The following is a 14224-nucleotide window of genomic DNA, read 5'->3' as shown; positions in this document are numbered from 1 at the left end:
AGTACCTCGGGTTAAGAACTTTGCTTCAGCATGAGAACAGAAACTGTGTGGTGGATTTGCGGCGGGGGCGGGAGGCCCCATTAGCTAAAGTGGTACCTCAGGTTAAGAACAGTTTCAGGTTAAGAACAGATCTCCAAAACGAATTAAGTTCTTAACTTGAGGTACCACTGTAAACCCAAAAATAAACAAGGACAGCCACATGATTTTGTGTCCTGTATGCGTGTTTGTCAACAGAATGGACATATTTATAATTTGATTTATATAAATATTCATGTACCACCTACTGCACTAAGTCTCAAGGTGGGGTACATAGATATATAAGGAAAATTCAAACAAAAGAATTGCAATACAGTTAAATAAAGTGCTGATAACCCAACAGGGCACATTGACCAAGCTCTAGCTTTCCCACTGGATGTTTAATTCCTCTAAGTATATTTTAAAGAAGAACTGAAACGTGTTCAGTTCTTCTTTAAAAGAACTGGTTCTGTAAAAAGGGAGCCAGTGCAGAGAAGTTGCTCCCTTTCGGGATTATTCACAGCGGAATGGGTCAATAACAGTCCCAAGACACCCAAGCTGCAATGGTGACAGCCCAAAATGAAACAAAAGGCAATTGTTGGCCTTTTGTACCAGAAACAGTAAGGTGCCCACTTCCCTTGCTCCAGGAATGATGGAGAACCTGCTAGACATGCCACTTTTCTGTAAAATCCATGACTTGGCAGAGAGAGAAATGACTCTTTGGGGACCACTGCTTCTTTGGTCTCCTGTTTCGTAATTTACCTATATTTACCCTTTTCTTCTTGTAGGGCTGTGACTAGGTTTCCTCATCCTGGAGCAGCCAACAGCTTCTCTTCCCCTGAGTGTTGTCCGTTTTTGAGATGCTGCTAAGATTCTAAGGCTTGCTTTTAGAGCTTGAGCCCCTTGGCCTCAGAGCTGAGATGTTTTGAGCGGCCATTGACATTTTGAATCTGTGGGGATTAGTTACACTAATTAGCTGTGCTTCTAGGCCTCAGTGAACTCATGCCTCTAGCTGAACAATCCTGGGCATATTTGCTTAGAAGTGATATTCAGTGGGACTGACTCCCAGGTGAGTGTGCATAAGATTGCAGCCGTTTGTGCACAGGTGCAATGGCACAGATATAATTCTATTCTCCTTCTACCATAACTAACCAACAGTCCCCCTTGGTAAACTAGGAGTCCACTGCAGTTCCCCTGATATAAAGGTAAAGGTACCCCTGACCATTAGATCCAGTCGCGGACGACTCAGGGATGTGGCGCTCATCTCGCTCTCTAGGCTGAGGGAGCCGGTGTTTGTCTGCAGACAGCTTCCAGGTCATGTGGCCAGCATGACTAAGCCGCTTCTGGCGAACCAGAACAGCGCACGGAAACACCGTTTACCTTCCCGCCGGAGCGGTACCTATTTATCTACTTGCACTTTGACGTGCTTTCGAACTGCTAGGTTGGCAGGAGCTGGGACTGAGCAATGGGAGCTCACCCTGTCACGGGGATTCAAACCGCCGACCTTCTGATCGGCAAGTCCTATGCTCTGTGGTTTAAACCACAGTGCCACCCTCATCCCTTTCCTGATATAGTAAATGTCTTTTCTCTCTCCTTTGTTGACAGGAACCTCACAGAAGTCTAATTTGTGGCCAACTGCAGTGGTTCTCTGCAGCCTGCTCCCATGGCACTGTGGCAAATTGTGCACCCTGCAGGGCACAGGCTGCTCTTGTTCTGTATCTGGTGGTCTAACTTTTTAAACAATTGATACTGCAGCAAAGTACTGATATTGACACATTTGCTTACTTGGGGAACGAAGAACCTATTAGGAGACAACTCTAGCTATGTCTGCCCTTGCTCACCCTCCCCTGCCTTCCTATTGTTTTGGATCTACAGAGCCCTCTGACTCAGAACGAATATCCCTGTCTGGGAACCAGGACTATAAAAGTGCTGTGTCAATTCGAATACTGTATGTTTTTTAGAGCAGCTCCTGATCGGAATCAACGCGTCGTAAGCCAGTCAATCACGATGCGGTGACGATGGAACAATAGCTGCTGCCCTCGAGCCTTTGGAGGCAGTTTATACAGCGAGAGCTTTTTGGAGTTACGTTGCACGCTCCCCAGATAGCGGGGGAGATCCAAGATCGATCTCCTCCTGCGTACGTAGCGGGGAGACTATTAGGGCCGATTACAGGCTGCATTTCATCCTGTACTGTTAAAAGCGCCCCCAGAAAACTCCGGCACTAATGCGGTTTCGTAAGGAGACCACTTACTGGAGTTGGAGGGGGGGGGACCGCGCTTCACCTACCAGCCACGCAATGCATGGGCCCGAAACCCACTGCCTTACTCTTTCGCAGAAGCGCGCCGGCCACGTGAGCTAGTGGCTGCCGGCAAGCCTGACAATGGCCCTCTCGCCCTGTATGTACCGCCCGATTCCCCCCTCCGCCTCCTTCCCTCCCCCTCGCGATAGAGCCTTAATTCGCTTTGGCAAGACCCAACGCTTTCCGATGGGAAAGAGAAGCGGGGGGGGGGAGGTGCGTTTCTGAAAGCGCTTCTTTCTTTCTTTCTTTCTTCCTCCCGTCCCGCAGTAAGAGAGAAAGTTGCAGCGGTGCTTCGGATTTCGTTGCTGCTGCTGCTGCTGCTGCGCATAAACGCGCCGGTTGCTTCTTTTTGGGGGGGGGGGGCGCGCCTGCGACTCAAACAATGAGCAGCCGCGATTTCTGAAAGGAGACATCCCACGGCTGAGTATGTTGCTAAAGAGGGGGCGGAGCATAGCTTAGGGAGCGCATGAGGGGGGGAGCTATACCCTACTCTGATTGGCCGTCGGGAGGCGTGATGCCACGTCCGGCGGGGAAGCCCTGCCTTGCTGTGTGGAGCCTCCTCTTTCTGGGTCTGGCTTTCTTTGCAGGTGGTGCCGCTGCTACTGCTGTTACTGCTGCCGCTGCCGCCGCCTCCTTGCAGCCCCCGCTCGCCGGCCGAATCGGACGCGCACCGAGGCGCGTGCCTCGCGCAGTTGTTCGCCGCTGCCTGGGAACAATCGGCAGCAGCAGCTCCTCCTCTTCTTTCCAGCCTCAAACTTTGCCCGTCGAGGCTTGCAGTCGTTTGCATTTCTCCTTGGCAGCCCCAGCAACTCCCTCTCCACCTCGGGTCAAGAGATGCATCCTGTCGCTTAATAACCATGCAGTAGTTTTGAGGATTTTTAAAATCTATTCTACACACACAAAAAGGAGGGAAACCGGATCGGGTCTTCTATGCAAACCTGCCCCTTATACACTCACCCTCCTTCTCTCCGTTTGTGTGTCTCTGTGCCGTGAGAGCAGCCGGCGCGCGGATTTAATTTCCTGGGATCTCCTTTTCGAGCGCTGCCTTCCAGCCGCCGCTTTCCTGAAGTGAAAACTCGGCCGCTTCTTCCCCCCTCGCGCCCCACCTTGGAAGCGACTTGACCCCGCGGCTTTTCTGGGCCCCCTTGCGCCGCCGCCTGCGCCGCTTGGTTTGGCTGGGGATTGCATTGTTCCTTGCCCGCCCCTGGGGGTTTCCCCCTTGTGCTTGTTGGAAGCGGAGCTGGGAAGAAGGCAGGCAGAGGGAGGAGATGGCCAAGGGAAGGTGGGACTGAGCGACCGCGGCTCCCTCACCTCTCCGCAACCCGCCGGATCCCTCGCCTTGAGAAGAGAGAGGCGGCGGCGGCAGCAGCAGCAGCAGCACAGCGAGGCCGCTTTGGGATCGCCCGCGGCAGGTTCTTCTCCCTTCCTTTTCGGGCTACGAGGGCAGGATGCGTTTCTTCCCGTGGGGATTTTGGCTGCTGTGGGTCGCCGCCGCGTCTTCCTCGTCGGCTCGGAGCGACGGCGGCAACAAGCCGAGGAGCTGCGCCGAGCTCCGGCAACTCTATGGGGCCAAAGGATTCAGCCCGAGTGGGGTCCCCCAAGCGGAGATCTCGGGTGAGTAGATGCGTCATTTGACTAGTTCTCTGCCATCGCCGCCGTTATCGGCTTTTCTGCCCCAGGAGCGCACGTTTTCTGCCCCAGGGCTCCTTCTTCAGTCCCTTTTGCCACATCTCCGAGCAATGTGGGTTGCCAGGATCCTCAGCGGGATGCATGACTCGGGCAGGCTTGGTGACTAATCCGAGGGAGGACGGAGAGGCGCGGGAGTAAACTGAGTCCTGTAATCCATATCTGAGCCTTCAGACGCGTGAGCCTATCCCTAAAGAAGACAACTCTTGAGCATGTGCAGAGTGCCACTCCTTTCCTATTGCATTTGTAGGCGAACTCAGTGTTGGGGCTCCGGGGGCGAAGGTGGGACATGAAGAAGGCTTTGAGCTCCAGGATTTTCCATTCTAAAACATGTACACCGGGTGCAGGAAAGAGGTGCTGTGTACAGATCCTGTAGGGCTTTGTGTTCTGAAAGGTAGCGGGGGTGGAGTGGGGAGATCTTACTGATGCAATTTCTGTAATTCATCCATCTAACAAACCATTTTGAGGTAACTAGTTTAGGGGAAAGACGGGAGGCTCTTTGCCTTTCTTCTCAACCCCCACCTCCCTCTATTCAGCACCTTCCCACAGTGGCGTAGCGTGGGGGGTGCAGGGGGGGCCGGCCGCACCGGGCGCAACATCTGGGGGTTAGGGTTAGGGTGCGCAAATCCACGGGTTCGGGGGCGCAAATCCATGGGTTAGGGGGTGCAAATTACTTGCCTTGCCCCGGGTTCTGACAACCCACGCTACGCCACTGCCTTCCCATTTTCCCATTTCCTTTTGTCAGCTGCAACTTAACCACTGCAGTATTTCCTGGAACTTTGTGTTGAGTTTGTGTTGAGAGGGTTCTTGCAAAACCAGCATCTGCTGAAGATTCTGCTTTTGAAGGGAGGGTTGAGACATTTTCTCTGTGAGACATTTTCTTAAAACCAAGTAGCCACCACCAAAACACATCATTCCCGGTGTCACTGCTGCCTCAAAATGAGTTTCATTTGTGGTGTAGAGGGCTCTCTTGCCTTCCAACCTCTTCTGCTAAAGGCGATGTGATATTGGGAGGGGGGGTCATTTGCTGTGCTTGTAAATAAACAAATAAATCTGCCCTTAGCATAAGGCTGTAATGCAGTCTGGAGGATTTGAGCCAGAAGTGTGGTGTGGATAATGAAAAACTCTTGTGATTGGTTTCAAAGTTAGAGAATGCCACAAGGTAATAAGAGAAGAGATGGTGTGCTTCATCTTATTGAGAAGGAAGAGGCTTAAAGACCAGCTGGCAATTTTTAAAAAAGACACACGAATGCCCAGCTGTTCAAGGAAGTTAGCGGAAGATGCAGATTGCGGTAACTCCTGAAAGTTCGTTCCAGAATTCAGTTTATTTCCTTACTTCTTCTGTATGTATTGGAGGCTTTCCTTTTTAAAAAAACGAATACATTTAAAGGCATTTTCTTATTACCTGTATCGAAACATGCAAAATATGCAAAAATACAAAAGTTCTGGGGGACATAGTTCATTTTAGCTGACTTGTGTGAACTTTCTCATTGAAACACAGCAGTAAGGTAATCTTAGGGTAGGCATCAAAGCCAAACCACAGCATTATTCCATTAATATCATGCTCTACAGTCAATTTCAGACAGTGGGTTGTATCCGCTACTAGGGATGCTCAGAGTAGACTCTTATAAATTGAAGCAGAACAGTAGCTTTGGCCCATTAATTTCAGTGGGTCTACTCTGAGTAGAATTTGGTTAGCTGGAACCTGTTGTTTGCTCAGATGTAAATCCCACTGGTTTAAATTGAACTTGCTTCCAGATAAGTTTGGTTAGGGTTGCTGTTCAGTAGTATGCCAGGCAGACCTAATAGTTTTACATGTTGAGGAAGCAGTTACGTTAGGTGGTATTCTAAGTTTTGCTCAGAGTAAACCTATAGAAATGAGTGGACCTTAGTTAGTCATGCCCATTAATTTCAATGTATCTGAGTATGAATGATGGTGGATACATACAGCTCATAGTTTCCTTCATTGAAATATGGTGAGCTTTGAAAGAATGCCCCCTACAGAATGGTTTCAGTTGTCTTGTTAGTTTGCAGTTATTCACAGTTCCTCCTGGCTCCTTTGCTTCTTCAGGGATGAAATATTTTTTACTTTCATAGTCAAGCTTGATGTTCATAAGATTTGGACAAATACTGCTTTTTAACTTTCTGCAGGGTGAGATTAGTTGCTCCCTAAGGCTGTAATCCTGTGCATATAGTGTTTGGGAGTAAGTTCTCTGGAAGTCATTGAGACTTGCTTCCAATTAAACATGCATAGGATTGGCCTGTGTGTCTTGTATTTGCAGCTGCTCACATGGAGTAAGAAGATAGTTGAAGCGGGATTTTCCTTTTCTTGGCCATTTAAACCAGGGGTGCGGAACCTAGGGTCCTCCAGATGTTGCTGGACTTCCTTCAGGCAGCAGGAATGATAGAATTGGAATCCAGCAACATCTGGCCACTGCTTCCTTATCCCCGATTTAAACAGAGGGCTTAGTTCAGACTTCAACAAAACCAGAGGGGAGTTTTATTCCTATAAATTATACCAAATGCAGACTGGAACTTTTTCTAGGTGTAGCTCAGCAGCATTAGGAGAAAACTGAAGAACTCAAGTCTATATGGGTGCAGTGGAATAACAGCACCATAGCATTTGGTGCAAGTTTACCTATTCAGGATCCCATTACTTATACATATTTAATGTAACTGTTTAGGTACCTTGTTACTATGTTTCGTGTCCAATCGCTTGGCAGCCAAGTGGTTGGATTTAAATTGAGGTAGTTTAGACCACAGTTCTCTTAGAAATCTGTAAACATGCCTTAAACACAGGTGCACTCCAACTGCTTTAAAGCATATTGGTTTTTAATTTAATAGACTGCCTTTGTACAAACTAGGAGCATAATCCAAGCCCTTAGATCATGTGTCTACATGTCCTTTGCGCTGCTGAATGTGATTTGTGAGCCCCTTCCTCTTCAGTCTGATTAAACAAAGCTATTACTCCCCCGCCCCCCAAAAGGGAAATTATCCTTTGCCTATTTATGAATCTCAGCCAACCCATTTCACACACCCATTGGCATCAGGAATAGCACGTGGACCAATCCCACTCCCAATCTCTTGAGGACCCCCTATCTCCAACATCTCCTCCATCTCCAACATCAGCTTATCTAGTTGGGAGAGTGAAGGAACTGGGTTATTAGAATCTCAGCCAGAGAAGAAATTGGGCCGTAATGCGTGCCCTCAAATGGAAAGAAGCATTTTGGTCTACCAGAGTTCATACACAATCCAAATTGGGCAACGACAAACTTCAGCGGTATATACGTATATTACAGTGTGAGTGAGATTTCTGTCTTTTCCATCTCTGTACAAATGAAAGGCTATGAATCAGGAGTCTTAAATTCTGTTTGGCTTTGGTAGCCATCCAGAATTTGTGTTTGACACCAACTGTGCCCCTCACCTGCGAGAGAGAGGGGTAGGATATTGATTGTGGTGCCATGCTGAATTTTGAAAGCCTTCCCAACTGGGCAGTCAAGACCCAGTGTGATTATGGGGGAAGTTCCTTATCTAGCAAATGGGAAGCTGGGGAGAATTCTAGGTGGGGAACCCATCCCTGTTGCATTGAGGCTTGACGTTATGTTGTTGGCACTTGTGGCTGCCTGGGTCCCATAGCATACCTACAATAACACAATACAATACATGGCTTTTTGTGTCATTCATAATGCTTAACCTCAGCAGTCCTCAGACATTTTTCTCCCCCTGGTTCTTTTTTACACAGAAAACAGCCTCTTAACTTGTTGCATGTGAAAGAAAAGGGCCATGATTCATTTTTATGATGAAGTTATAATTTTAGTCTTTGACATGCTTGTATTATATTCAGATTTTATTTTAAATAAATATAATTTAAAAATACTTACAGAAATTCTAAAAATCAGAATGTGATTCATATACAGTGGTACCTCGGGTTAAGTACTTAATTCGTTCCGGAGGTCTGTTCTTAACCTGAAGCACCACTTTAGCTAATGGGGCCTTCTGCTGCCGCTGCGCCGCTAGAGCACAATTTCTGTTCTCATCCTGAAGCAAAGTTTTTAACCCAAGGTACTATTTCTGGGTTAGCGGAGTCTGTAACCTGAAGTGTATGTAACCTGAAGTGTATGTAACCCGAGGTACCACTGTAGTCTTGTTTACTTAAAACAAACAAACAAACAAACAAAAAACACAGCTTCTAAAGTTTGTACCTACCTTGCTTGCCACAAAAGGTTTATGCCTTCAGGATATGATCATGCAGTAACTGATTCTACACGCACCGTGAATAATTTTTGCTCAGGTATGGCTTTTGTGTGTCTAGTCTTAAATCCATTGTCTTTTTCCAAGAATCTAGAATCAAAAACAGTTAGAAGTAATGGGTTGGGCTAATTATAAGAACCACTGTTGTGATGTCTGACGAATATATATGTAAATGACAAGGTGTTAAAATATACCTTTCGATAGCAGGAGCAGTAATGTTACATACATACCATTATGAAAGCTGGTAGAGGAAGTGCACGGTGGAAAATGAGAGAATGAGAGTGTGCTGTCTTATGAGCCATCTGCTTCTAGCACTGCCAGCTGTGTACTTAAAAAGGAATTCTTCATGTTCCTAGTTGGTGGTTGCCATATGCACTTCAAATTGGTAAAAATTTAGAAAGTCACATCTGTGTTGTGCTAATATCCATCTAGTGACTGCTATATAAGTCAGTGTGTTTTGATAGAGCATGTGATTTGGACACTGGGAGCTGACATGCAGAAGATTTTATGGGGGGGGGGTGTTGGCGTTTCCAAATGCAAGAGTTGCACTCAAAGTGAAGAGCTGTAAACTACTTCACTGCCAGTCCTGTTTCCAAACATATCGCTTTACCCACTGCACGGCACTGCCTCCTATTGCTTTACTCTTTTTCGTATCCAGATCCCCTCTGTACTCACCTTCTGCTTTCCTTCAAAACCTATTGGCAGTTTCTTCCCATCCCAATCAAGTCTCTGCAAATGCTTTATTCTGATCACTGAATCCTAGACGTAATGTTCCTCCTTCCTTTCGTCTCTGAGCTAGGCTCATGAGACTCCTCATTAGGTACCCTTTGGAGATTGCTGTTGCTAACTCCCTTTTTCCAGGCTCCCCCCAGCCCCACTATGTGGTTTGAAGAAGGAATTGGCATGGGGAGACGGCTCTCTAGAGTGCCTGCAAATATGCAAATGCATTGCTTATCAAGAGCTATTTCTGTATCTGTTCACTTCCCTGAGCTGTTCTTAGAGCCGTCTGAGAGTTCCATATGCTTCATAAACTACCCCAGTCCCTGTTTCATATGTTCTTTTTGTCTAGAAAGCTGCACACTGCTTTGCTTTTCTGCTGTGATGGCCCAGTAGGCATTGATGTAGTTGGGCTCATGAAAAGCTTCTAAGGAAACCTAAGGCTGCTAAGAAAACGTAGCAGTCCTTGAACAAGCGGACAGATCATTTTATGGATTGCTTATTGGCAAGCTGAAGGTGCGGCCAGCCAGATGGAGAGCTTTCACAATGGAGAGAATTGAGCACTGATATCCCATAAGGATTTACATTGCAGGTGGTGGTAATTAATGATTTGCAGTCAGCAGTGTACAATGAGGTAATCACACTTGCTAATGATACCAAATTGCCCACCAGATGTTTTGCCTGCCAGCAGCCTGCACTTTGCACTAGTTGCAGCTTCTGAATAGTCTTCAAGGGCAGCCCCACGCAGTGGACAGTAGTCCACCCAGCACAACAGTGGAGGGGATTCTTCAAATACCATCTCTGAGATATCCTCCATCAGCTCGGCCAGGGAGGCAGCTGGGCAGTGGGGTAGGTGGTATACCAGCAGCTTCCCTGCTCAGGTTTCTCACCTAATATAAGATACCAACCCTCACAATTGATCATAGAGTAGATTGGCTTCCTGGAGACTGGAATGGAGTCTCCATGGATGTTAGCAGCTCCCTTCATTGGTCTGGACTGGTGCTTCACTTAGTACCTAAGTGGACAGAGCTAAAACTCCTTGAGTCTCCATCATATTTAAGTATATAACACATTTATTCTACTATTTACAATTGCCACATTTTGAAAAGAGATGATAGAGCTGGAAAAAGTGATTAGGGGGTTGTAACTCTTTCCATGTAAATAGACTTAAAAAACTTTCCTCTTTAAAATCTTTTCTGGTTTTTTTTTTTTTTTTTAAAAAAAAAAAACTTGTTCTCTATTATGTTTAATGTATGTAGAGTTTGGTGTCAGCGTTGCTTGTGTTGTTCACTTGTGTTCCTTTGGTGATGAGAGAGGTTGGGGTTGGCTTAGGGTGTGATTGTTTGCTTGTGATTGGCTGTGGTGATCTTTGTTTTCGTGTGTGAGTGAGGTGGGTGGACCCCACCCCCATCCATCCTCCCTCTCCCCACCCCCACTACACTTCTGTAAAACAAGAAAATCCTTAATAAAAAAAAAATATTAAAAAAAAACTTGTTCTCAGAAGTAATGCCCTTTGATTTCTATGGGATATATTCCCTTTGTAAGGCAGCAATCCCATGCATGCCATATTGGGTCATTTTAATTTAGAAACGAAAAAAAGAATCTATGATTAATGCAGAACATAATGCCAACTTTGTGGAGAGAGTGTATAGAAATTCTTTCAAAATTGCTAGAACTCAGGATCATCCCATAGAATTGACTGGATATAGGATCAAGGCAAGCAAAAGAATATGTAAGCAACATATAGTATACATTGCCATGGAATAGTGTGCTGACGGTTGTATCCTTTATAATGATTTTTATTGCATTTTAGAGTTAACAATAATAACACAATTCTTTCGTCTCTTGTGTGCACCGAAATAAAATAACAAGTAATGAAATTTTTAAAAATGGTTTTCATTTCATTTTAGAAGACAATTGCTTTTTAAAAAAAAGTTTTAAAGGGGACAAATTCATGGTTTTATGGCTTTTGCCTCTGAACAAAGATTCCATGTATATAGTCATGGGCTACAGATAGGGCTGTCAGATCACAAGCTGGGGATCCTGCATATTTTGTTCTTGAGAGAGAGCTGTAAAAGCTGTCCCTATGGCCACCTTCTTCCACAGGTCCCTTTGCTTGCTTTTCTCTATCTCCTACTTTTGCTACTCTAGGCGGAGGAAGAGGTTGGGCAAAGGAATTGATGGACAGTGAGGAAGGGTTGGTCTGGCAGCTGCACCCTAATACAATAGAGCAGCAATCTGCTATGAGCTTCCTTCTGACAACTACTGGTAGCTGGCTGCCACTGCAGGCAAGATGGTGGAGTAGATGGATATTTGGTCTGATGTGACGCTGCTTAATTGATTTTAAAGCAAAACCTGTTCAAGATAATATATTTAAGAAGTAAGATTTTTATCTCGCCCTCTTTGCTTATATATACTCTTTTGTATGAAAATGGTTACTTCCTATCTTTGTACTACATCAAACTCCGTGGGTGATTCCTAACCCCACCTGGAGACGCTAGGAAATTGAACCTAGGATCTTCTACAGAATATCTATCAGCAGAATATCTATCACAGATGTAAAGGAAAGTTTAACAAATATTTCAAGCAGTTGCTGAGATCCACATCAAGCCTATTAGTATACAGTGGTACCTCGGGATGCGAGTGGGATCCGTTCCGGAGCCCCGCTCACATCCCAAGTGGAACGCAAGATGCGGAGCGCAGCTTGGACGCGCTCAACCCGAAGCACATTCAACTCGAGGTATGACTGTATAGGAGGTTTAAATTACTATTATTAATACCATTAATGGTTATATTTGCACTGGTAATGTTTAGGCAATACAGTCATACCTCGGGATAAATGTACTTCAAGTTAAGTATTTTCAGGTTTACAAAATGCAGGCATGCGTATGCGGGCGGGGGGGGGGAGAGAGATTGTTTTTAAAACAAAATGTTTTAAATTGATTTGCTTATAAAGCATATTGTTTGAATTTTGCTAAACTCATGCACAAAACTCCCTTGGCTATGTGCCTCCCATTTGCATTTTCTATGGGCCATTGGGCATCCTCTATCTTCCATGGGCAGTTGGCTTCCCTAGGGAGTTTGCAAGTCTAATTGTTCAAAACACTTTTTCTCATGACCCCTTTGAACAAAAGTGGAAGTTGCCAACCAAATTGCTTAACTTCATCTTTTAAAAAATAATGTGTCCTAGATGAATCCCTCAGAGTTTTGCCATGATAGTGTTGGAGAACAACAGAGTTTGTGAATCCTCCCACTGAAACGAGTGGAAAGGACAAAATCACACAGATTTTAAGTCATGAGTGGGGAACCCTTTTGAGCCTGAGGGCCAGTTCCTTTCTAGGGAATGTTCTGAGGGCCACATGTCAATGATAGACAGGATCAGAGTCAAAAGTGCGTGAAGGAACAACAGTAACATTTACAGTAGCCTACTTTCTACTTTCTAAAAGGGATGCAGGTGGCGCTGTGGGTTAAACCACAGAGCCTAGGACTTGCCGATCAGAAGGTTGGCGGTTCGAATCCCTGCGACGGGGTGAGCTCCTGTTGCTCGGTCCCTGCTCCTGTCAACCTAGCAGTTCGAAAGCACGTCAAAGTGCAAGTAGATAAATAGGTACCGCTCCGGCGGGAAGGTAAATGGCGTTTCCGTGTACTGCTCTGGTTCGCCAGAAGTGGCTTAGTCATGCTGGCCGCATGACCCGGAAGCTGTACTCTGGCTCCTTTGGCCAATAAAGCGAGATGAGCGCTGCAACCCCAGAGTCGGTCAAGACTGGACCTAATGGTCAGGGGTCCCATTACCTTTACCTTACTTCTTCCAAAGTGATGAGCAGGAATGGTCATCAGAGGCAGATTTAGGGGAGCACAACCGGTTCAGGTACACTGGGTGTGGTCCTTTCCGTGTGCTGCTCTGGTTCACCAGAAGCGGCTTAGTCATGCTGACCACATGACCCGCAAGCTGTACACTGGCTTCCTCAGCCAATAAAGCGAGATGAGCGCCGGAATCCCAGAGTCGGTCACGACTGGACCTAATGGTCAGGGGTCCCTTTACCTTTACCTTACTTTCTACACATGCACCTCTCTGTCTTCCCTGCAGATAAGTAAGAGAAATTATCAGAGCTCAGTGACATACTTCGACTGGGCAGAATCTCTCAGGGCCAGTGATGTGGCCTGGAGACAGGACTGTGGGCTGGGGAGAGGTCTGTGGACCAAATACTATGGACTGGAGGCCTAAAGTTTGCCGCTAGGCCTGATGCTGTCACCATCTGCAGTGATCATGGAGCCCAAGAAAGTAAAATCTCTCACTGCCTCCATTTCTTCCCCTTCTATTTGCCAGGAGGTGATGGGCCCAGTGGCCATGATCTTCGTTTTTTTGATGTTGAGCTTCAGACCATATTTTGCACTCTCCTCTTTCACCTTCATTAAAAGGTCCTTTAATTCCTCCTCACATTCTGCCATCAAGGTTGTGTCATCTGCATATCTGAGGTTGTTGATATTTGTTCCGGCAATCTTAATTCCGGCTTGGGATTCATCCAGCCCAGCCTTTCGCATGATGAATTCTGCATATAAGTTAAATAACCAGGGAGACAATATACAGCCTTGCCGTACTCCTTTCCCAATTTTGAACCAATCAGTTGTTCCATATCCAGTTCTAACTGTAGCTTCTTGTCCCACATAGAGATTTCTCAGGAGACAGATGAGGTGATCAGGCACTTCCATTTCTTTAAGAACTTGCCATAGTTTGCTGTGGTCGACACAGTCAAAGGCTTTTGCATAGTCAATGAAGCAGAAGTAGATGTCTTTCTGGAACTCTCTAGCTTTCTCCATAATCCAGCGCATGTTTGCAATTTGGTCTCTGGTTCCTCTGCCTCTTCTAAATCCAGCTTGCACTTCTGGGAGTTCTTGGTCCATATACTGCTTGAGCCTTCCTTGTAGAATTTTAAGCATAGCCTTGCTAGCGTGTGAAATGAGTGCAATTGTGCGGTAATTGGAGCATTCTTTGGCACTGCCCTTCTTTGGGATTGGGATGTAGACTGATCTTCTCCAATCCTCTGGCCACTGCTGAGTTTTCCAAATTTGCTGGCATATTGAGTGTAGCACCTTAACAGCATCATCTTTTAAAATTTTAAGTACCGTATTTTTTGCTCTATAAGACTCACTTTTTCCCTCCTAAAAAGTATGGGGAAATGTGTGTGCGTCTTATGGAGCGAATGCAGGCTGCACAGCTATTACAGAAGCCAGAACAGCAAGAGGGATTGCTGCTTT

At 46.0% G+C, this 14224-nt stretch overlaps 1 protein-coding gene across 1 annotated transcript in view; it reads left to right on the top strand.

The window, feature by feature from the left end:
- The first annotated feature begins 2887 nt into the window (after nt 1–2887).
- Nucleotides 2888–14224, top strand: part of GPC1 (glypican 1) — a 199084-nt gene continuing 187747 nt past the window's right edge. The window contains exon 1 of the mRNA XM_081861583.1: nt 2888–3928. Within this exon, the coding sequence (XP_081717709.1) occupies nt 3763–3928 (166 nt within the window). The 5' untranslated portion in view covers nt 2888–3762. The remainder of the gene's footprint in view (nt 3929–14224) is intronic.

Source organism: Podarcis erhardii, assembly GCF_964252035.2.
Source record: "Podarcis erhardii genome assembly, chromosome: 5".
Taxonomy (NCBI): domain Eukaryota; kingdom Metazoa; phylum Chordata; class Lepidosauria; order Squamata; family Lacertidae; genus Podarcis; species Podarcis erhardii.
Note: the sequence above shows the minus strand (reverse complement) of the source record. Positions and strands in the feature narration are given on the sequence as shown.